General features: G+C 42.7%; 1 protein-coding gene across 1 annotated transcript in view; it reads left to right on the top strand.

Annotated features, from left to right (window-relative positions):
• The window catches only part of blvra (biliverdin reductase A), a 59,528-nt gene that overhangs the window by 12,401 nt on the left and 22,292 nt on the right, over positions 1 to 24,835 (top strand). The window contains exons 2-5 of the mRNA XM_075484190.1: positions 8,755 to 8,874; positions 18,319 to 18,438; positions 21,521 to 21,618; positions 21,973 to 22,080. Coding sequence (XP_075340305.1) covers positions 8,756 to 8,874; positions 18,319 to 18,438; positions 21,521 to 21,618; positions 21,973 to 22,080 — 445 coding nt within the window. The 5' untranslated portion in view covers position 8,755. The remainder of the gene's footprint in view (positions 1 to 8,754; positions 8,875 to 18,318; positions 18,439 to 21,520; positions 21,619 to 21,972; positions 22,081 to 24,835) is intronic.

Genomic DNA, 24,835 nt, shown 5'->3' with positions numbered 1-24,835 from the left:
GTTACACCCCTATTGGACACATAAAGGAGCAAGTCATCGGCATATAAAGATAGTTTATGTTCAGTGTTGTTACGAAAAATACCATGAAATCCTGGTGCAGATCTCAACCAGATCGCTAACGGCTCAATAGCTATAGCAAACAATAAGGGGGATAGTGGACAACCTTGTGTTGTACCACGTTGGAGTTGAAAAGGAGATGAGAAGGTATTATTTGTTTGTACACATGCAACTGGGGATGAATATAGCAATTTCACCCATGAAATGAAGCCAGACCCCAACCCAAATCTATCCATTACCTCAAACAGGAAGTCCCATTCTACCCTGTCAAATGCTTTTTCAGCGTCCAGCGACACCACAACCTCTGGGATGCTGGAGCTGGGAGTGTTGAGTATATTGAAAAGCCTTCTAGTGTTGTGAAATGAGTGTCTACCCAACATAAAGCCTGTTTGGTCTGGTGAAATAATACTTGGTAAAATCTGTTGGAGACGAAGGGACTAAAGTTTAGCCAGAATCTTGTAATCAACATTTAAGAGCGAAATGGGTCTGAAGCTACTACAAAGTAGTGGGTCCTTGTCCTTTTTTAACAGAAGAGAAATAGTAGCATTATTCAAAGTTGGGGGTAGTCGGCCAGCAGACAGTGCTTCATTATATACATCACTTGAGATTTTGGAAAGAAGTGGGGAAACCATCTGGACCCGGTGACTTGCCACTTTGTAAAGCTCTGATAGCACTTGCAACCTCAGATGGAGATGTTGGGCTGGCCAACTTTTCTACCCACTCCTCTGCTATCATGGGGAAAACAATATTATTGAGTGTATTGGGTGTATTTAACTGAAGGTGGTCAGATGCATATAGATCAGAATAAAATTTGGCAAATGTTTCATTTATACTTTTTGGGTCAGTAAAGGTAATACCAGATGGTGATTTTATGGTTGGGATTAGCCTAGAGGCAGCAGCAGCTCTGGATTGCTGGGCAAGGAGTTTGCCAGCTTTGTCTCCTGACTCAAAGATCTGAGCAGTTGCAGTTCTGCTTCGTTGGTGGTTAAAATAACTAGTTCAGAATGAAGTTGTAACCGTCTTTTGTAGAGTGCAGGACCTGGATTTCTAGAATAATTATCATCAACTTCAAGGATCATTTGTGCTAACTCTGTCTGTCTTTTCACATTTGTTTTTTTAAGGTAAGCTGTATAAGAAATTACATAGCCTCTCAGATATGCCTTGTAGGTTTCCCATAAAGTACCCCTTGACACGTCTGGAGTGTCATTTATTGAAAAAAATACTTGAGAGGTGGTTGTTGCATGCTCAACAAAGAGGTCATTAGCTAGTAGACTTGAGCTAAATCTCCATCGTGTCAGGGCGCCTAGAAGTAGGAAAATGTATGTCTAGAGAAGTGGGAGCGTGATCTGAAATGATAATACTATGGTAATCACATGAGCATATATTAGAAAGCAATCTGTTGTCTAAGAGAAAGAAGTCTATTCTAGAATAAGAATGGTGGACAGGCGAAAAAAATGAAAACAATTTTTTGTCTGGAAATTTAAACCTCCATGGACCTGAAAAACCCAACTGTGATGCAGTGGATGAAAGTAGTTTGGCTGACTTAGTAAGGGAGTACGGTCTGGTTGAAGATCTGTCTAAATTAGGATGCTGAACAAAATTGAAATCCCCCCCTATGATTACATGGTAAGTTTCAATATTGGGCATGGATGTAAAAAACTTGGATATGAACTTATCATCATCCCAGTTTGGTGCATAAAGACTGGCCAAGATGACTGGGGTGTTACACAGCAGCCCTGACACTATAACAAACCTGCCAGATGAATCAGCTACAAGTTTTTCTAGCTCAAAGGGAATGTGGCTTTGAATCAAGATTGCAGCCCCCCTGGCCCTATCACTGAACTTGGAATGATATAGTTGGTTGAACCGGCCCCTTTTAATGCGCAAAATTTCCTCTGTACGCAGGTGTGTCTCCTGCAAAAACACCACATCGCCTCTCAACCCCTGAATATGAGACATGATCTTATTTATTTTCGTTGCTTGGTTTGCCCCTTTGACGTTCCATGATATGAACCGAATATTATTCACTGACTTTTTATCATCCATGCAAGCAGTAAATTCTGTGTGAAGTATGCATAATATACCATGATATTAAAGTGCATGGAAAGTAAGCACATGCAGGAGCACAGTGTCTGAGAAATGAAAAAGGAAAGGAAAAAGAAAGGAGGAGGGGAAGAAAAGATTAAAAAAAATAAAAGCCCTGACCCCACCCGTCTCCAATACAACCCACTCCCAGTAACCCCTTATACCCACAGTCCCTGCACAAAAGTGCCATCTTCACTTAGCAAAACTATCCGGGGGCTCTACTCCACTCTCTCTCCCCCACCACACAATCATAAAAAAAGGTTATAGAAAAGTAAATTCAACCAATCTACATCGCATGACACTAAAATGATTGAATATAGACTAGACAGTAACAGTAGCCTAACTCCAAAAAAACACAGAACAGAATTGGTTAAACTTTCCACGCCGTTTCAGGCACGTTTAGCCGACACATTATCAGGCAATTAAGCACAGCCAACAATAACGGTAACGGAAGGCCTACAAAGGTGACTACGGTTCTCATTCATAGAAAATGAACAGGCAGTCCAGGCTTATGTCCATACACCACTCGGTGACATAATGAAAGTGAAACTTAAAAGAAGCATAGCCTACCATCAAAGTGATCGCAGTCCCTATGTACCCGCATTTTTTAAACTCAAGTCAGCGTTATTCCAACTCTACATTAGACTCGCCCTTCTCGCAGAAAAAGGAAATAGTAGCAATTCGTCACCTCAGCTGAGCCTTGACTTGAATCAGTCCTCCTCCGTTCTTGGAGCAGGCTCGTAGGTGGCCAGAAACTGCTCAGCTGCTCTCACTGATTTCAAGTGCCGTCTCTTGCCATCTTCCGACCTGATAAACAGTCGCGCAGGATACTGCAGTGAGGGCTTGAGGTGGAGAGTGTAGAGTTGTTGCATTACGTCTTTGTATTCCACGCGCTGTTCCAGGACTTCGGGGCTGTAGTCTTCGTAAATATATATCGGCGCATCATTGTACTTCAGCTCGCCTCGCCGTCACTGGGCTGCGCGAATCACTGCCTCCTTCGTTTGAAACTTGTGAAAACAAATGATCACGGCCCTGGGCTTTTCTCCTTCGGCTGGTTTGTCTCTAAGCGCACGGTGGGCTCTCTCAAGTTCTGGAGGGGAAGGTAGCACATCTTTCCCCAGTGTAGCGTTGGCACGTTATTAATTAATATTTACCTCGAAAATAGCAGGGCACCACCCACCTACAATTTTAATTTACGTTACAGTCAGGTAGGAAACTGTTACAATCTTACGATCCTGGTATATTAAATTATTAATCAATTAATAATCAATCTCATTAATTAATTAATAATCAATCTCATTCTGATTCGTACGTTCTGTTTGAAGTGATAGTCGGCTTTAGTAACTGTCCGTGACGCTCTTAAATGGAGTAATACTAAACATTTATTCAACATTGCACAGGTATATAGGTGTATAAACAATTGATAAAGAGACAGAAATTAGAATTATTGGTGACACTCAAAAGGGCATATAAGGGAAGAAAGAAGCAGGTCACTAACAGGGTTACCTATCAAAAATGTGACTAAATCTGGTTCGTAACACGGATATTGTGCCAACTGTCTTCTGCCCGCGGAGGTCTGCTCATTCGTCGCTTTCAGAGAAAGTTTTCATTTTATCCACGGCTTCGAAAGATCTCAAACCAGCACCTTACTTTGTCGTAGTAGCGTAAGAGATCCCGTGGTTCTTTCCTTCTGATGAGTTGGTGTCGAAGCGGTGTTCCCGTGGTAACCAGCGGGATGACGTAGAATCGACTTCTTCTTTATTCTTCGTCCTTGGATGAAAAGTGGCGGCTTGCTGGGCTGTATGAGTTGGCACACACTCGCGTGTATTGGACTAGACTTTTATACAAAAGAAAGGGGAAGTCTAAAAAAAAATGGTAATTAATAGTTACAGAGAGAGAGGACAAAAGAGTTGCGTGAGGGATAACAGAGAAAAATGATGAGAGACTGAGAGAGGCTGAGAGAGACTGAGAGAGGGCGATTTCATGCGCGCCTCTCTTTTTAAGCTGGAGATCACATGTCAGCTTTCGTCCAATCAGAGTTCAGCTGGCTTTTGACCCAACGGAAAAAAGGGGGGTTGACCACGCTGAATTTGAGGAAAAAGGGGTTGAATTCCTGCTTCTTCCTTATACCGTATTTAACTCATATGACATTGATTTTAGATAATATAATGTTTCTAACAGACAATAATGTTGCATACGAGCAGGCATAAACACACATATGAGCATGGAACAGTTATCAGCATACAATACTTCATATTATCATGATAGAAATAGTATGACAACTTTTGGTTACTGTTAATTAGAATGATCTGCAGCTGTTTGGACTCAATGCCTGTGGAATTAAACACTATTAGGTTATGCATTGCACATAATGAGAACATTAAACATCCACAGTTGAAATTGTCCATGGTCATTAGGTTGACATAGTGAAAAGTGTCCGTTATCCATGTCCTTTGGGGGGCGCTGTGGCTCCACGAAAGGGATTCTATTAAATCCAATATCCCATAACTTGGTAAATACTTCATGTAAAAGAATGGCGAATGTTTCAAAATGATCTGTAGATTTATGCAGTTCCGATTTCAACAGTTTATGTCAAGAAAAGTGACGATTAGGGTTGATTCTATTCTTCTAAAGAAAAGTGGAGAGTTGAACATTCCTTGTAACAGACCAGGAAAGAAGAGCAAGCCTGGTTTGTTTCTCTGTCAGAGGGTGTCAGTTTGCATAATTTATTATGCGTGGCTGGCGTTGGAGGAGAGAATCTCACAAAGGAACTCCAGTAGGTTAGAATTCACATCTGGGTCCTTATCTCCTTTGGGTAATCCGTTGAAAGGGTCATAAACAGCGGAATGTTTTCGATGTCAAGACATTTGAAAAAGGGGGGAAGGTTTAATGTAAACATCTCCGTTCTCTGTCTTTCCTGAGAGCACGCTACACCAGCACCTCAACCAAGAGGTTAGAAAAAAATACTGTTGGTCTCGTACCTTCGATTGATTCAGGCAGTCCTATGAGGCGAAGATTGCACCGCCTGCTTCTCCCCTCCAGGTCCAGAACCTTAGCTTTCAGCTTAGCGTTGTCTTCAGCCAGAGCAATCACCTGCGCTTCCAGACGTTGTAAATCGTTCAGCCCAGATTCCACATCGGAAATTTGTTGATCATGATTGTTCACTGTAGTCTGGATTCCGCCTAACTTTGCTTCAATGGCACCAAGCTTGTTTTCACATCTTGCTGAAAGAGAGTCAGGATTAGTTAGCAGGTCCGCTTTGAGGTTGTCTAGCATGCTAGCCAATGTAGCGTTGTCGACAGCGTGGCCAGCAGCAGAAACATTTTCTTTTTTCTTGTCCTATTTGTTTGATGTAGTTCTAGAAGTCATTCTGGTTGGTAGTGTGCGTAAAACACATTCAGACGATCGTAGGCACTAATTTAATTAAATTTGAGCGAATAGATGGTCAAATATAAGTTGTGTGGCAGGAGCCCAAAAAAACACTACTCCATTCCGCTCGCCAACCGGAACCCAACTTTATTTAAAAGGAATGGTTTACTTTTCAGAACGTTTTCATTTTTTGTATTTTCTGTAATTTTACAGATCAATGATCAATTCTTCACTTTATAGCAACTCATTCTGAAGTTGGCTACAGCCTAATATTGAAAGATTGGCTACAGCCTAATATTGAAAGATTGTTTCAGTTTGTTATTCTTAAATATGAAAGGGAAAATGTTTTCAGTCGAGTATTTCTTTTGGGGAAAAGCATGTTAAAGATCTTCCACAGTAGGTTGGGGTTAGAGAGAGAGCAAGACTGTCAGATTTTTACTGCAAAGTTGGTTTCAAAATTACAAGGGATTTCAGCTTATAAGTTTCCATCTAACAACACGGAAGAGTTATCATTCTCCCCAAACATTTAATGCATCATGATGAGGCTGAATAATTGACAAGGTTTATAGCAGGTAGAATAGTCTAATAAGATCACAGCTGGAAGGAGCAAACTTTGAACTAGTAGCTAAACTTAAACTCGTGGTGAGTGAATTGTTTCAGAAATGTCGCATGTCTCACCACCCTTAAAACATTGTGCAGTAAGAGCTAGTTAAATTATTTTCCCTACCAAAATAGATTTAATCAGATTTCTTCATTGTGTTGTTGCAGGAGAAGGTGCAGATGCACGAGATCATTCAAATCTCTTCTTTGCTCTTTTCCTTCAGCAAACAGGTTTTATATTTAGTAGAATTATGGCTCAGCATCATTGCCTTGTATTGAAAGAAATTGCTTTGAGCAGTTTCAGCCGTCAGAATGACGGAACGGGATGGAACTTCTCTCGTCTCTATCTCAGTGGCTTTTGTGCGACCCACTCCTCGATCCATCTTGCGTGCCCCTTTGTTCCATCTTGCCATTTTTGACCAGCTTTTGTCTGCTTTGGCACTCCTTTACTCTCAGTAGAGGGAATGCATGTGATGTCATGAGACATTTGACTTTGGGTATGCCAACTGTAACCTACGCCTGGTTCCACCAACCGAGTGTGAAAAAGCTGCCTCAATGACCACAAGCTGTTGGGCTGCCAGTAAAACGCACACAGCTGGATGATTGGGATGAGCTGCTGAGTAACCAACTGTCCCAACAGATTCAGAAACTTTGGGAAAAAGTAGAGGTGAGAGCAAAATCTGTACTCTGCCATTCACAGACGGCTTTAATCCAGGCAGTCAACACGTTGTGTCTGGTACCTTTGATTTTTGAGTAGAGTTCATTCTTTTACAATATTGTACGTAAACATGGTATTTAGCATTTCTCATTCATACTTTGTGTAACTGCAATGTTTTTGCTTGCATTTAATTGGGGAGGGCCATCTATTTCAACACAAAGTTTATTCTGGTGTGTTCTGCCAGTGATATTAAAGTGATAGTTCGGACTAGATTCACCCTGGGGTCATTTGAACCGTGACATCCAGCCAAGTAGCCCACCCGCAGTTTTTTCGATCTTGGCTGAACATCAGCTGAGTTACTGAGTTATCCCGAATAGCTTAGTACAAGTGCTAATGGAACCTAGGCAGTATCTCCAAAATTACCACACTAAAATCACATGCCATGACACCAAACTACAGTAGTACAAATATGATCTGTACTCACAAAATGATGCATTTGGAAGTTTGTACATAGTCCAGGAGTTTATTATTATCAACACAAGCCTGATAGCTTCTCTGCAGCTAAAGCTGCGTCGACGTCACTTCCTTGATCTGGGAGCTTCAAAGTAAGATGAGGGTTGATCTACTACTGTAGACAACAAAGCAAGGCTGCTCAATTTCTCCATTGATAAAATAAATTCACAACTCTACAACATAAAAATTCATAAAAATTCATGTAGAATATAGCATATACTTTGTTAATTAACTCAAGTGCAGTGACATGGGTGCACTCTGTAAAGTAAAAGCAACCAAGCAAACTTTTTTTTTTTCGTGCTCATGTTATGCATCCAGTCTGTAGAGATGGAAGACAGCCTGGTTTCATGTTCCCACCTCCTTACGTTAACGAAGGCAAGGTTTCACTGAGTGTTTCCAGTGAATGGAGCGTAGCGGCTGCCTGGATTAGCCAGCTACTGTTTAGAAATGTTTCTTATAGAAATGTAAAGCAAACAAACAGCAACAACAAAAACACATCTCAGAAGACTTTTGTTTACGCTGGCTAAACACTAAAAGGCAGCACTTCCTGTTGCTTTTCTGTCAGCGGAACCAGATGTGTGGATGAAGACTCTCAAGTCTGTTGCATGCTGTCCTTTTCAGCTTTGGGAATGAGGAGTGATCATTTCACATGTTAAAGGGATAGTTTGCGTCTTTTGACATGAACCTGTATGACATCCCATATCAGCAGCATCATTTATGAACATCTTCTTACCACCTGCTGCGTCCTGTGAGCAGAGTTCCAGCCTCGTTTTGGTGTTGATGAAGGTAGTCCGGCTAGTTGCAAACTCAAGTGTGGATTTAGTATGGAACTTGGTCGTTGGGAGGCCTCATGAACATTCCTGTGTGGTAATGTTGATTCCGGCTAGTCCCGGGCCGGCTATTGCTAATTGTATATGCAGTTCATGGAGATGTTATTTTACGGGATGTGGATGGTTACAACGTGGGATGCCGCCGAAGAACATATGCGGAGAATACAAGAGCACTATAGTCTCTGAAATGTGGCGGTAAATAACGTCCTCTGCTCGGAGGCTGAGGAGCTCGCGGACCTCCTTGTCTCCGCAGTTGGCCATCTTCAAAAATGTCTCGAACTTGATGTAGGCTAAAACAGAGTAAAACTTGTCCTCACCTGTCGCTGTTGTTCTGAATCAGCTGTCCATTCTGTCTTTTAAACTCCTCACATCACGCCACGCCCACGTCCGACCCGCGTCAATTGCTTTCACACCAAACTCGACTCGGCAAAAAGACTAGGGTCCGACGCGGGTCGAAAGGTGAGTCGACGCGGCAGCCCGGGTCGGCAGTGTGAACGCAACAGCAGACACGCTAAATTCGCAGATTAAACGCGGGTTATTCCTCAGTGTGAAAGGGGCTAGTGTGTCCAGGGCCTTCCCTGCTGGCCAACCTTTTTTTTTTTTTTTTTTAAAGGATCTTTTTTTGTGTCATTTCTCATGCAGGATGTTTGGGGCAGTGGTGGTTGGCCTTGGCACCGCAGGATGGGTGCGAATCAGAGACATGCTGACTCCACAGCCTGGCAGCGCTGCAGAGAAACTTGCTGTCAAAGGATTTATATCCAGGTAATGCACACATGGTTGCACAGATACACTCAAGCAATAATGGTTCCAATCATTGGTACAGAGGTATTATATTTAGGTAGTAAATTTGATAGTTTATTTGTTAAAACAATGATTGAAAATGACCTTTCTCAAGTTAATTCAACAGCAACACTTGACCACATTTAAACTTTGTTTATTTAAAGCTGTAAGATTTTGATGAAGCTATAAATTGGTGTGATACAGACATCTGTTGTATTTTATGTTTGAACTTAAAGGGGAACTCCGGGGCATTTGAAGCGCATTTCCATTGCTAGAGGTTGTCAAATACTGACAGTAGGACACAGACTGGTGCAAATCGGCGCTCCCTGTGCGGCGATTGCGCTGTTTGCGCAGCCTGTCATGCTAACCAAATACGTGGTGGCCAATGGGCAAATTCTAAACCTTCCACGTAAAACAACAACTTGCACACTGCAGAAACGTCACACCACTTTATAAACCATCCGACAATAAAGTCACAAGCCTTACCATCAAAACCATATGCATGGTTCTCACATTACTGGCATGGGGACGTTACAAAACAACTTTATAAACAGCATGTCACTTATCTCTTGTCGGTATGCGCGCGCATGTGAAAGCCCAACAGAGTCAATGGACGATACTCCCATATACAAAGCAATTATCTTCTCTAGAAAAACTGCGTTCAAGTATTTAAAACATTACAACAATATTACTGGGCATGTATTGTTGTAATGTTTTAAATACTTGAACACAGTTTTTCTAGAGAAGATAATTGCTTTGTATATGGGAGTATCGTCCATTGACTCTGTTGGGCTTTCACATGCGCGCGCATACCGACAAGAGGTAAGTGACATGCTGTTTATAAAGTTGTTTTGTAACGTCCCCATGCCAGTAATGTGAGAACCATGCATATGGTTTTGATGGTAAGGCTTGTGACTTTATTGTCGGATGGTTTATAAAGTGGTGTGACGTTTCTGCAGTGTGCAAGTTGTTGTTTTACGTGGAAGGTTTATTATTTGCCCCTTGGCCACCACGTATTTGGCTAGCGTGACAGGCTGCGCAAACAGCGCAATCGCCGCACAGGGAGCGCAGATTTGCACCAGTCTGTGTCCTACTGTCAGTATTTGACAACCTCTAGCAATGGAAATGCGCTTCAAATGCCCCGGAGTTCCCCTTTAATTTGGGTTTCAGACAACTGACGAGAAATTATATTTTTGTGTATTTGCCTTTTGACATCAATGAACTCTGCTGACAGATGAAAAGAATTGTGGATTGTGTTGCTCAATGTTAAGAAGCCATTGAGCAACTGGTATGACCTTATCTTTTAGCAATTTCTTGACAATATCTTGACAATTTCACCAGTCAAGCTTCTGTAGTCCTGAATCCTCCCAAGCTTATATAAATATAAGTTAAGCTAATGGTGCTCTGAAATAATAGCACAAACTCAAATTATACTTTTATTGAATTATTTTAGCATATGCTTTGATCTAAACTGACTTACAAGTGAGAAACGCATTGGGGGCATTGTGGGGTTTAGCATTTAGCCCAAAGACATACACACTCTTAATATTTGGTTGGAACACCTTCAGCTTTGATTACAGCACACATTCACCATGATATTGTTGCAAACTCAAGTGTGGATTTAATATGGAACTTAGTCGTTGGGAGGCCTCATGAACATTCCTGTGTGGTAATGTTGATTCAGAGACGCAGATGGGGGATTTCCACCCCAGTAAGAGACAGAAACTATCGCTTATTTACAATGGCCTTTGTCCTTTGGAGATAATTTGAGAGACTCTCTCCCACCAGACCTGTCCCATAACTTATCTGGAGGACTTTAAAATGGAAAGGAACCCTTTTCTGTTCAAATGGACCAATGTTTGTTCCTCCTTATCTGGACATGTAAATCAAAAGGGACACATATCCACCTTTTCATCGAACAGGACGAGAAACAGACCTCTCACACCTCTACCAACTTTTTCATTCAGACTCACTTTCAGTTGGATTTTTAAAACTGTTAAATGTATTTAACATATTTCTACAGGTTCTTTCAGGTTTTCAGTGATATCCCAAGTTGCATTTGAATGAAGTAATATATATTATATAGAGCTGGTCAAGTTAACTCGTTATTATTGCGTTAACGTGTTAATTATTTAACGCAATACATATTTTATCGCGCATTAACGCAGGTTTTATTATTTATTTTATTGTTGTAAAAGTCTGTTGCTCACAGGATTTATTTTGTAAAAGTCTGTTGCTGTCTGCTGCGAAACCGGAAAAGAAAGTAATCGGCGAATTCACCAAACATGGAGAAGAGTACGGAACTTTTACTCGGCCATTTTCATTTTAAAGTTCTTCCATACGGCGGAGTCGACAGAACCAAAGTCATCTGTAAACTCTGCCAATATGCCGCCCATTGATTGGATGCGAGACTCCGGTTCTTTTCACAGATGTTTATTAATGCCACATCACCGTAGAACTAAAAGTTCAAGTGAACAAAGTAAAAGACGACATTAGCTGTTGTAATCATTAAAGAAATAGCATTCTTAGTATTGTCGCTAGTACCAATAAATAATCAACTTTAGCCTGCTTCTCAACCAACGGCAGAGTCATTCCCCAGAGGCATTCTTTAACTTCCACTTCTCCTCTGCATCACATTCACGCAGTTACAGCAAACACCACGAAGCATGGAGTAATAAAATAAAGATAAACTAGCAGGTAACATCACCGCTACAGGTGTGACGCTCACGGAGCTAACTTCCTGTTTTACTTCCTGTTTTACTTGTTTCAACATAAAATAATTTTTTTTTAAAAACTCCTGCATTTACAGCCAAGTTGAATTGTCTTCTCAGCGTAGTAGTTCCAGTCTAAAATATCACTTAAAGGCAAAACACACAACTGATAGCAGCAAGTCATTCAAGGAAACAGACAGTGGAGCGAGGCTTCTACATAAAAACTACAGAAAGATGCTGATGTTAAAAGTGTGTTTGCACAACAAATGTTATGGCACTTTCATTCATATGGCAGCACATTTAAAATAAAGCTAAATGCTAAAAGCTATACACTACTTTTGGATTCTGCGTACAAATGCGATTAATCAGGGAAATCATGTGATTAGATTAAACATTTTAATCGTTGCCCAGCCCTAATATTATATGAAGTAAGTCAGCTGTTAACTGATGTTCCCTGTTGTTTCTTTTTGTGCTCCATTGTTAAACACAGGAAGATAGATAGAGGAAGAGTTCTTTATTCATACGTCATAACTTTACAGATATCCATCTGAATTTGAGAGGTATTCAAGATCCACAACCATTATCTCTGTTATTCTATGGTGTTATTTGATGTCTTTTCATTTTCATACGTTTATTCCATGTCTTTACCTTCATATCTTAATAAGGTGATTTCAGAATCCTCTGAACAAATGTGTGTCAAGACAAAAGAATGGAGAAATGTAGTTTTCTTTGTTTTTATCAAACTTTTAACGCTAGAATTAAAACTTCTACTTTACACGCCCAGGCAAACGCCATCACGGTTTCAGGCCTATTATTGGCTGAGAGTGGACCGCAAGTTTGAGTGATGACCCGCCTCTGCTAGTCAAACTCAGGAGACCCGCGAGAAGAAGATTACAAGGAATAGAAGTTGGAAGAAAAAGGAAAGTGGGTTGGACAGATAGAGAGATGAGGAAGAAAAAAAAGATCTGAGAGAAAGAAGAATGAAGTAACAGAAAGCTGTACTGGTTTTGTTTCTGGGTTTTCAGCGCCCGCTTTAACCTCTGCTGCTGCATACGTTACCACAGGAATATTTTCCCTGCAGAGAAAGCCAGCTCAGCTGGTCAACTTTTTGTGAATATTTTTGTGAATTGAAGAGTTGCTTATTTGACCAAACAAAGGAACCAGCTCCAACTCTCAGGGGAACGCACATACAGTTATCAAACCTCCGTCTCCTTGGCAACGAGAAGCCCCCTGTGGAGAAGAGAGACCCACCACAACTTGCCAGGCACCTTGAAAGTCCACAGAAACCCACTCACCATCAACTGACTGCAGAAAGGCCCAGAGACAGCGGAGCCGAGAGAGACCCACCTGGACACCGCTGGCCATCACCTGGTGTGTTCACAGCTGACTAACCGGGCTAAGGGCCAACCAAAGTCAGGTCTACCATCTTCTTCTCCTTTTCAGACGGTACGGTGGTGTCGAGAGAGTTCACTGTTAAAATGATAAACGACTCCAAAGTTGTTAACCTTTAAACATAAGTAGTGATTATTCTGAGCAATTCTGGTACATTTCTCCATTCTCTTGCCCCTTTCCAACCCACAAACACACATTTCTCCTGTTTGTACTTTAAGGTTCATGTTTTTGGTTACATCTTTCAATAAATAGTTCAAATGTATTTAACAAGTCATTGTTGAAGGTTTCTTTATGTAATTTCAGTCAATTCAAGCAAGAACTCCTGAAGTAGCACTGTGAGACTGATTGAAGACTTATGGATTTTTTCCTTCTTTAGAAGGATGGTGCCCCCCTGTTATTGAGGATTATTTAATTTAATAGTGAGAAAGCTACACTACCTTCTTGATAAGCTAATGCAATGTTACAACATTCATTTCCATTCAGAGCTGCATTTCTTTCCCCAAGACCTTAAATGAATGATGGGAAAATGTGACAGATGCATATTTTATTGTCCAGCACACTCCAAAGATTGTAAAGATTAAGGTCTGGACTCTGTGGTGGCCGGTCTTTGTGTGAAAAAGATGTCTCTTGCTTCCTGAACTACTCTTTCATAATTGAAGCATGATGATTTCTAGTATTGTTACTTTGGAGAATGCCTGTACCACCAGCGTTTTTTAAAAAACATGTTGATGGAAAAATCTGGGCTGTGTTCGAAACCGCCTACTACATACTACATACTACATACTTGCAAACGGCATACTGATCGATCAGACAGTATGCGGAGCGTTTACCCACAATGCATCCTGCCCAAGCCGAAATCAGCCGGCCTGAAGCTGATTTCGTTTAAGCTATAAACTCTGTAAATATATAACTTTAGCAACATTTGAAACCTTTTTAGTCTAGAAAGTAGTCGTTTAGAAAGTTTAAACCATTTCCTCCCTTCATTGTCATGGGAAATGTTTGGTCAGTGGCAGAAAAACTGGACGAGATTGAAGAGCTGGCATGGACACAATAGGAATATCAGAAGGGCAGGGTTATTTTTTCATGGCTGCAGGGACAACTCTGACACCTCTCTACCTGACTTTCAGAGACAGCTGCTATAAAAGGCTGTAGACACAAGGAGGAGGGTTCACAACAGATGGTGTAATCTTGGACGTGTGTCTGAGGAGTGTCTCCCCCAACCTCAGATGTTAAACTGTTGGCTGTGTTGTCTCCTGAAAGAGTTCCCTTGTGTTACCTGCTGAGACAGAGTGGGACTCTCCTAGAAGCTAGGTTGTTGCCAAGCTACAAAAAATAACAGCCCAATTGTCGTTGAAGATTTGAACCAACTTCTCTCTCTGCTGCACTTTCCAAAAGTTTGTCAACCAATATTTCTAATTTTATTTACTATCTGTCTAGAAAAATATTGCAATTACAATTTATAGTGCAATATATAATATAATCCTTTCAGGGATTAATAAAGTTTTAAATCTCTTCCTATTATGCAGGGGGAAATCCCACCTTTCACTGTTAAACACTGAACATTCTGCTGTAGATTTTGTTCAACTTGATTTAATAAAATATTTAAGTGATATGATCTAGATCTCCAATAAAGATCATTCCAGATTTTCTTACAACCACATTTCAATCTGAAAACGACGGTTCACCAGTGTACATCCAGCTTTTAATAAGGTAGCGAATAGCACTTGAACATACTATTGCCAAAAGTATTCACTCACCCATCCAAATAACAAAATTCAGGTGTTCCAGTCACTTCCATGGCCACAGGTGTATAAAGTCAAACACCTCAGCATGCAGACTGCTTCTACAAACATCTGTGAAAGAATTTTCTCTCTCAGGAGCTCAGTGAACTCCAGCATGGTACCATGATAGGATGCCACCTGTGCAACAAGTCCAGTTGTAAAGTTTCCTCTGCTAAATATTCCACAGTCAGCTGTCAGTGGTGTTATAACAAAGTGGAAGTGATTGGGAACGACAGCAGCTCAGCCAGGAAGTGGTCGGCCAGGTAAAATGACAGAGCGGGTCAGAGGATGCTGAGGCTCATAGTGCTCAGAGGTCACCAACTTTCTGCAGTCAGTCGCTACAGACCTCCAACCTTCATGTGGCCTTCAGATTAGCTCAGGAACAGTGCGTAGAGAGCTTCATGGAATGGGTTTCCATGGCAACTGCATCCAAGCCATACATCACCAAGTGCAATGCAAAGCGTCGGATGCAGCGGTGTAAAGCACGCCGCCGCTGGACTCTACAGCAGTGGAGACGTGTTCAAGTGTAAAGTTTGGTGGAGGGGGGATTATGGTGTGGGGTTGTTCTCCAGGAGCTGGGCTTGGCCCCTTAGTTCCAGTGAAAGGAACTCTGAATGCTTCAGCAGATCAAGAGATTTTGGACCATTTCATGCTCCCAACTTTGTGGAAACAGTTTGGGGACGGCCCCTTCCTGTTCCAACATGACTGCGCACCAGTGCACAAAGCAAGGTCCATAAATACATGGAGGAGCCAGTTTGGTGTGGAAGAACCTGACTGGCCTGCACAGAGTCCTGACCTCAACCCGATAGAACACCTTTGGGATGAATTAGAGCAGAGACTGTGAGCCAGGCCTTCTGTCCAACATCAGTGTCTGACCTCACAGATGAGCTTCTGGAAGAATGGTCAAAAATTCCCATAAACACTCCTAAAGTTTGTGGAAAGCTTGGCCAGAAGAGTTGAAGCTGTTATAGCTGCAAAGGGTGGGCTGACGTCATATTAAACCCTCTGGATTAAGAATGGGAGGTCACTGAAGTTCATATGTGTGTAAAGGCACATGAGCCAATATAATGTAATGTATATTATTATTATTATTTAATGTCCAGGGCCAGGAAAAGGGGAGTAAAAATCTCTGCAGACCCCTCACATCCTGGTCACAAACTGTTCAATCTCCTCCCCTCTGGCAGACGATACAGGGCACTGCTCTCCAAAACCATACGACACAAAGACAGCTTCTTCCCCCAAGCAGTCACTCTGTTGAACACCCAGGAAAATCAGAATCAGAATCAGAATGCCTTTATTGTCATTATACAGTATGTGGTACAACGAAATTTAAAGCCACCAAAAACAGTGCAAAGAGTGCGAATATAAAAAATATATAAGTAATGTAAAAAAGGGAAGGATGTAAGATGCACAGTTTTTTACGGTAATAAAATAAATAAAATCAAATATGGTGTTAGTGGTAATAGATAAAATAAGGTGTTAGTAGGTTCAAGTATGTGGATATATTGCACACAACAGAGTTTGGCCATAATTTTTGAATATTGCAATATTGCATATTGAAAAGCATCCCCACCCATAGTTTCTATTTATTGCAAATGTATATACTGTATTTATTATTCTCATACACATCCCTATTTACCACCCATACTCAATTCCACTCTTACTGTTCTGCATTTCTAATTTTTATTCTTTTATGTTATTGTTGAGTGTTATACTATGTGAGTGAAGTTGTACCGGAGTCAAATTTCTTGTTTGTTTAGTCCAACCTGGCCAATAAAGCTGATTCTGATTAATAGTTGCACTAATCTCGTTAGTTGTTTTTGTTTGCGTGATGCAGACCAATGAATTGACCCCTCTGAAACATGACCCCTCGGTTTTTCAGGACCAAAGAATGTATTTTCCATAGTTGTTGCTAAAGGAAGCGATGTGGAGTTATTATGTGAAGCAGTTAGGGTTGAATAACTTGCCAGCTGAAACATTTTATCCACTATAATACTTTACCAATGGGGGGGGATCTTATCTATGTGCTTAGTTAAATCTATGTAGTGAATTTTCATTTTAAATGTGAATGTTTTATCAACCTCTTCAGGTGACCTAAATGTCTTGTAAACTTTACCATCTAAACCAAAACCTCTGTTTTAGCTCCACGTCTATGGGCCATTTACATTTCTCTTAGAAGTCTTTTCAACCAAACATCACTCCAGGTGGTTTGATAAAGTCTGCTGAACAACTAATTATTCATGTTAAAACATCACCATAACTCGTACTATGAAATAAAATGGTCTCTTTCAACTGCACATTCCAAATAAAGCAAACCTTTCCTGAAATAAATCATTTCAATGTACAGTTTTTCAAAAGAGTTGTATTTGTAGTTTCTGTCCTACTTCCATTGCTTTTTTTAAAGAAGGCCAGAGGGCTAAAACACGCTCCGAACAGGGAAATACAAAAAGAGCCAGAGTGAGAAACACTTTCCTACTTATCTGGAAAAAGGAACAGTATTTGATGCTATCTGAGCTTGATGTGTGTTTTCGTATATACTGATATATAAAAGATGCTCTTTGTGTGAGTAGATGCTTCCCTTGCCTTGTTTTTTTCACACACCTGGACAGCCATAACTGGCCCAGGTGGTGTGGTGGTTTAGAGCTCCCAGTTTGAATCTCTGGAGGTTTGCATGTGTGACGTCTCTCCAGACACTTGCTTCTCCCTGGAGTCCAAAAACATGTCAGCATGCTTGGTTGTGTGTCTGGTTTGTCTCTGTGTTGGCCCTGTGATGGACTGACCTGTCCAGGGTGTGCCGTGCCTCTCTCTGGGGATGGGCTCCAGACCACCGGCCCCCGAATTGGAATTCTCTTTGTTTATTCTTCTACAAACATGTTGTAAACATGAAACTTTTGTAGTATAGTAAACTGGGTTCTCTTTATCTACTTAAAGAGTAGAGTACTGATCATTTCTGATATTTCTGCAAATAAAATCAAATTTATTTGTATAGCACATTTCATGGACAAACAGTTCAAAGTGCTTTACATAAAATAAAAGCATTGCAGCAGGGAGTGGAAGAAGCATTAAAAATACATAAAAGAATATAAAGAGAAACAAATAAAATCATTTAAATGAATTTAAAAACAAGCAACAGTCTAGATAAGTTCAAAGATAGCGTGCAGATTTCATGCACATGAGAAAATAAATGTTTTTAACCTGGATTTAAAAATGTCTCCATCTGGTGAAAGTTTAATCTCCACTGGCAGTTTGTTCCACTTGTTTGCAGCATAACAGCTAAATGCTGCTTCTCCATGTTTAGTCTGGACTCTGGACTGGACCAGCTGACCTGAGTCCTTGGATCTAAGAGCTCTGCTGGCTTTATATTCTCTGATAAACCCAGGAATATATTAAACACTGCAGGGCTAATTAACTGCAGTACATGCTCACATTTCTCTATATACAGCATCATCTGTGAAAAGGAAGCAGTCGTTCTGCTGTCAGTGCAGAGATCTTCTTTGTTTCTGTTCAAAGTAATGTTCTCATTAGAATGTTTTTGCCAACAGGAGAAGCCTGGACACCAACCAGGGAGTGAGTCAGATCTCAATGGAGGAAGCTTTGAGCAGAGAAGACATTCATCTGGCTTTTATCTGCACAGAGAATGACTCCCATGAAGACAATGTCAGGTACTATAATGGATGTGAGATGCAACAAGATACGAGTCTTTGACCTCAATATTTGCTGCACAAAATACCTCTGTACTATCTATGAATGAGTTGCTCAATGTTAAAAACCAGAAAGAAATGCTCAAAGTTTGAATGGAAAGATGCCCTGTCACTGGTCTGGGACTGCAGCATCTCAGAACTCAGGCAGCCAAAGGTCCTCGTTGCAGCTCTGCCGTTTCATCTGTAAGTTGCATACAGGGTGTGCAATGTTGTTTGTTACATGTAATCATGTATGCAGCATCCATCTTTCCAACAAAGAGCCCCGGGGGCCTCAGAGCAGTCACCGACACAGAGCCAGCCCTCCCCCAGCCCTCTGCATCTATCAGGTCGTCAGTAATCCAGGAGATTGTGGAAACATCCACCTGTATGTTCTGGAGTTTCCTCTTTTTATAGGCTGTATACTCTTAAAGTCACTGAGAATATCCTCCCTATGGTCTCCCCAGGACTTTGAGGATGTGGGATGGAAAGGCAACTGGTTTGCAGATGGATGAGGTTTTTTTAAGGCACCAGAAAGGGGCAGAATGTTTTCTACAGCATTGGAGCGTTCTCCTGATTCAGACTAAGGCTGAAAGGGTCCTGTAGATTCCCACATAGCTGTTTGTGCAAGCCTTCGGGACCCTGGACCTGTTTCAGTTTTCACATCTGCCTCTTCACTTGTCCACAGGAAACAGACAGGCAGGTGAGGGAGGCATCATAAGTTGTTGTGCAAATGGAACAGACAGCAGGTGGGAGTGAAAGGCAGTTAGCAAGACCACCCCTATAAAGGAGTGGGTCTGCAGGTGGGGACTACAGTGTCCAGAGCATGGAGGAGTTACCAGGAGACCACGTGCAGGGGGCCATAGGAGGGCAACCACCCAGCAGCAGGACCCCTACCTCCTCCTTTGGGCGAGGGACTTGTGCTCACAGCCCAACAGCGTGCAGGGAGATTAGCATTTACCAGAGAACTGAGCACATGTGACAGACGTGACGAGTCTGGAGACGGCGTGGAGAACGTCCTGCTGCCTGCAGCACCCTCCAGCAGGACCGGGTGGTGGGGGGTCAGTGATGGTGAGGGGAGGCATTTCTTTGGAGGGCCGCACAGCCCTCCATGTGCCAGCCAGAGGTACCCTGACTGCCATTAGGTTCCGAGATGAGACCCTCAGACCCAGTGTGAGACCACATGCTGGTGCAGTGGGCCCTGGGGTCCTTCTGATGCATGACAACGCTCGGCCTCATGTGGCTGAAGTGAGTCAGCAGCTCCTGCATGATGAAGGCATTGATGCTACGGACCGGCCCGCCCGCTCCCCAGACCTGAATCCTGCCCGCTCCCCAGACCTGAATCCTGCCCGCTCCCCAGACCTGAATCCTGCCCGCTCCCCAGATCTGAATCCAGTCCAGCACATCTGGGACATCGTGTCTGGTTCCATCCACCAACACCACGTTGCACCAGGAGCTGACTGAAGCTTTAATCCAGCTCTGAGAGGAGATCCCTCAGGAGAAGATCCGCCTCCTCATCAGGAGCCCAGGCAGGTGGAGGTCATACAGGCAGGTGGAGGCCACACAGGCAGGTGGAGGCCACACAGGCAGGTGGAGGCCATACAGGCAGGTGGAGGCCACACAGGCAGGTGGAGGTCATACAGGCAGGTGGAGGCCACACAGGCAGGTGGAGGCCACACAGGCAGGTGGAGCTCACACAGGCAGGTGGAGGCCACACAGACAGGTGGAGGCCACACAGGCAGGTGGAGGTCATACAGGCAGGTGGAGGCAACACAGCCAGGTGGAGGTCACACAGGCAGGTGGAGGCCACACAGGCAGGTGGAGGTCATACAGGCAGGTGGAGGCCACACAGGCAGGTGGAGGCCACACAGGCAGGTGGAGCTCACACAGGCAGGTGGAGGCCACACAGGCAGGTGGAGGCCACACAGACAGGTGGAGGTCATACAGGCAGGTGGAGGCCACACAGCCAGGTGGAGGTCACACAGCCAGGTGGAGGTCACACAGGCAGGTGGAGGCCACACAGGCAGGTGGAGGCCACACAGGCAGGTGGAGGCAACACAGGCAGGTGGAGGTCACACAGGCAGGTGGAGGTCATACAGGCAGGTGTAGGCCACACAGGCAGGTGGAGGCCACACAGGCAGGTGGAGCTCACACAGGCAGGTGGAGGCCACACAGACAGGTGGAGGCCACACATGCAGGTGGAGGTTATACAGGCAGGTGGAGGTCATACAGGCAGATGGAGGCCACACAGGCAGGTGGAGCTCACACATGCAGGTGGAGGTTATACAGGAAGGTGGAGGCAACACACAGGCAGGTGGAGGTCATACATGCAGGTGGAGGTCATACAGGCAGATGGAGGCCACACAGACAGGTGGAGGCCACACATGCAGGTGGAGGTTATACAGGCAGGTGGAGGCCACACAGGCAGGTGGAGCTCACACAGGCAGGTGGAGCTCACACATGCAGGTGGAGGTTATACAGGCAGGTGGAGGCAACACAGGCAGGTGGAGGTTATACAGGCAGGTGGAGCTCACACAGGCAGGTGGAGCTCACACGGGCAGGTGGAGGCCACACAGGCAGGTGGAGCTCACACAGGCAGGTGGAGGCCACACAGGCAGGTGGAGGTCACACAGGCAGGTGGAGGCAACACAGGCAGGTGGAGGCAACACACACTGCTGAGCCTCGTTTTAACTTCATTTCCACTGAAGTTGGATCAGCCTGTCATGTGATTTTCCACTTTCATTTTGAGTAAGATTCCAAATCCAGAGCTCCATGGATAATACTTTAGATTCACATTGATCATTTTTATGTTATTCTGTTCTCAAAGCATTCCACTATGTGATGAATAACGATTTTCAACTGGAATATTTCATTTATTGAGATGTAGGAAGTGTTATTTTAGTGTTCCCTTCATGTTTGAGCAGTGTATTTTTTCTGAGCAAAGCAATCATGTGTTTTTAATCATTTTTATTGTTACAAAATTGTCTGTTTCTTCTGCTGAAGAATACGATTTGTAATGGGAGCTCCAGTTATCTTACAACAACATTCCCTTCTGCTGTGTCATCAGAACGTTTCTGCAGGCAGGGAAACACGTCTGTGTGGAGTATCCCATGACCATGTCCCACAAGGCTGCATTGGATCTCTGGGATTTAGCTCAGAAAAAAGGTGATACTATTAAATGATACTGTATATATAAAAAAAAAAACGTATATAACCCAACTTCAGAGTAAAAGCGTAATTCAGCTGTGATAAATCTCCCAAGAAATGTAAGTCAGTTATTTTTTCCAGATACAGTATGATTATCAACTCTAGCTTTAGAGGGTGATTGACAGGGCGAGGAAGCTGCTAGTAATAAATCTGTGCTGGTGATTTCATTCCTTCCATGAAAACTGCATCCTCAGATCTGTACTTGGAACTTTGAATCAGCTCTTGGTTTGATGATGTTTCTCAAAGCCAAAAGTGTATGCAGCCTCTTCTGCCAAATGGTTTCCAATAACTGTGTGTGTCTGTGCATGTTAGGAGTGACTCTTCATGAAGAACACATAGAGCTGCTGACGGAGGACTTCAAAGAACTGAAGAAAGTAGCAGAGGGAAAAGTTCTTCAGGAGGGGACTCTTCACTTCACAGGTAAGAGACTGGGGACTTGGTTTAAAATGTTGGAGAAATATTACAAATACATTGTAAGAACTTATTAGGAAGATATAGATTACTGGTCCACTCTGCATCCTCTTTTTCTCAAATGCACTCACATACACGGTGGCTGCCCTGTTCCTTTCCTGTTTATTATCTGCAGTACTCAAGTAGCCAAGGCTAAATGCATCCAAATATGGCATGTCTATGGAAAAGAGCAGAGAATTATTCATGGTTCACTCTGCCACACCCTCATCCCTGGACCCTGGTTTCAGGTAATCTGCTCGTAGAACTTCACAATTCTAAAGAACGAAAGGTTACGGATGGCTTTACATCCATCTAGCTGATGGAGAAACACCATGCCAGTCAGGATGGAAAAAACAACGAGCTGAATGTCGGTGGTGAAAAACCAATCTCCATGTTCACCATCAGATTTACTAAGAAAGACTTCATTTATCTTCTGAGGTATGAAAGACAGTCCTCTTCTTCTGACATCCTCACCAAGAACAATAACAATGCACGCTCCTTCTTGCTTACCGTTTCCCTGCCGACAGATTAAAAACCTGTAGCCACTGAATTTTTATCTACTGAAGTCTGCAATGACTTTGACACCTCTTTTAAAAGAAAAAGTCTACAGTTTCCTAACCTCCCGGATATCATTAACATATCTCTCCTTTACAGACTATAAAAACTAGGGGTGCACCGATTGCAGTTTTCTTGCCGATTTGCTCAAGAGCACCTCGGCCGTGGCAAGGAGGTGAACCTCCAGCTGTCAGTTTCACCAATTTGAGTGATTCAGTCTTTAAGTGGCTAGAGTGGGAATCGAACTGCCAACCTTCCGGTTATTGGACGACCCACTGGAACCACTGAGTTGGGTAGCCACCTTTCAGAAATGAAAATACGGGACGCCCAGCACAGCTCCTCCGGGCCATGACCTGCAGCAGTGGTTTTATTTTCTGCAAGTGTTTTTAGTAAAGGGGTGATCAAGAAAGCCATTAGTCACACTTAAATCTTGAAATCAGGTGAAGTCAGGTCATTCAATTTCAATTCAGTTTATTATTCAAGTGCTTTGAGATGACATTTGTTGTAATTTGGCGCTTTATAAATAAAGTCCAATTCAAGCCAACTGGAGTTCAATTCCCCCCACCACGGAAAGGTGACAGCTCAAGGGGGGGACGCCTCCCTGGTGAGGTGTTCCGGGCCCGTCCCACTGGGAGGAGGCCCCGGGGAAGACCCAGGACACGTTGAAGAGACTATGTCTCTCGGCTGGCCTGGGAACGCCTCGGGGTCCCCCCAGAAGAGCTGGAGGAAGTGGCCGGGGACAGGGACGTCTGGGTCTCTCTGCTCAAGCTGCTGCCCCCGCGACCCGATCCCCGGACCAGCGGAAGATAATGGATGGATGGAGTTCAATTCATTGTGATCATAATCCAATGAAATTCAGTTAATTAATTTAAAAATAATCCAATTCATTCATATAAAGCCAATTCAAAAACAATTTCCAAGCTAAGGAAACCAACAGATTAAACCGAAACTTGTCTTCAGTGCAATCTGTTGGTTTCCTGTTGGAGGTTATCTGTCATCTGAAAAGGCGTTTGGAGCTTTTAATCTCTGTGATTCATTGTTTCCTGTGATGCTGCCCAGCTGATCTGCAGTTAGAGACTTTGCTCTCAGGCCAAGCTTCCACCTCTGTTGATCTTTTCTTTTTTTGCTTTTTCTTTTATGTAGGTCTGAGCTCAAAGTTGATGATGAATGAAAATAATGAATTCCTGTCAATGAAATTTGGGATCAAATCCATAACACTTCTTCCAAAGACATTTTCTGTCTCATCTTCTAAATGTGTCGAACCTTTTCTCCTCCACATCAGGCCACACTTATCATGGAGAATATGTTTGAACAAAGATGGAAACTAAAAGTAGCTTTAATCTGTATTCTGTATGTGATGTCAGACCTTTTTTTTTAGTCACGCAGTCCAGTGGTTGCTGCCTTCTTCACCTCCCGGAGGTGTGTCCTTTCTTTTTCTCCAGTGTCCCCGGCTTACCACAAACATAGTAGGAGTCTCTGTCACCTTGAGGTTTGCCTCTTCCCGCTCATCCACCAGCCATGCTCATACACAATCTCTTCCTCCTCATCAGTTAACATATTAATGACTTGTGCTTTTTTCATCTTTTTCTTGTCCTAAAAGTGACTGTCAGCATGTTTATCATGCGCTGGTCAAATGTCCTGTGCGGCGGTCTATCACGTGTTTTGTCACAAAACGGCTGCCTGTACTTCCTGACCTTAAATGTTTTCCTTCCTTTCGGCATAGGTCCAAGTGGAGCATCTACGTTGTCGTCTTCTCTGTTAGTCAGAGTCATCACTTCTGTCTTTGTATCCATCTTTCCACCTTCTTTGCCTTTTTCTCTTAGGTTTATTTCTTAGGTCTTTTCTTCTACAGTCTCCAATCTCTCTCTCTCTTAATCACTACTAACCTTCCTGAAAACCTGTATTTCTTTTCCCATTTTTCAAAAGTATTTTATATTATCTTTATTTCTACAAAACATTCATTTTGCATCTTCATTGCATTTCATCATTTTCTCCCCATTGTTATTTTGATCAAATCAAATCAAATTTATGTGTATAGCACATTTCATGTACAAACAGTTCAAAGTGCTTTACATAAAATAAAAGCATTGCAGCAGGGAGTGCAAGAAGCGTTAAAAATACATAAAAGAATATAAAGAGAAACAAATAAAATAAGGCAACAGTCTAGATA

The sequence above is a fragment of the Odontesthes bonariensis genome, chromosome 14, assembly GCF_027942865.1.
Source record: "Odontesthes bonariensis isolate fOdoBon6 chromosome 14, fOdoBon6.hap1, whole genome shotgun sequence".
Classification (NCBI taxonomy): domain Eukaryota; kingdom Metazoa; phylum Chordata; class Actinopteri; order Atheriniformes; family Atherinopsidae; genus Odontesthes; species Odontesthes bonariensis.
Note: the sequence above shows the minus strand (reverse complement) of the source record. Positions and strands in the feature narration are given on the sequence as shown.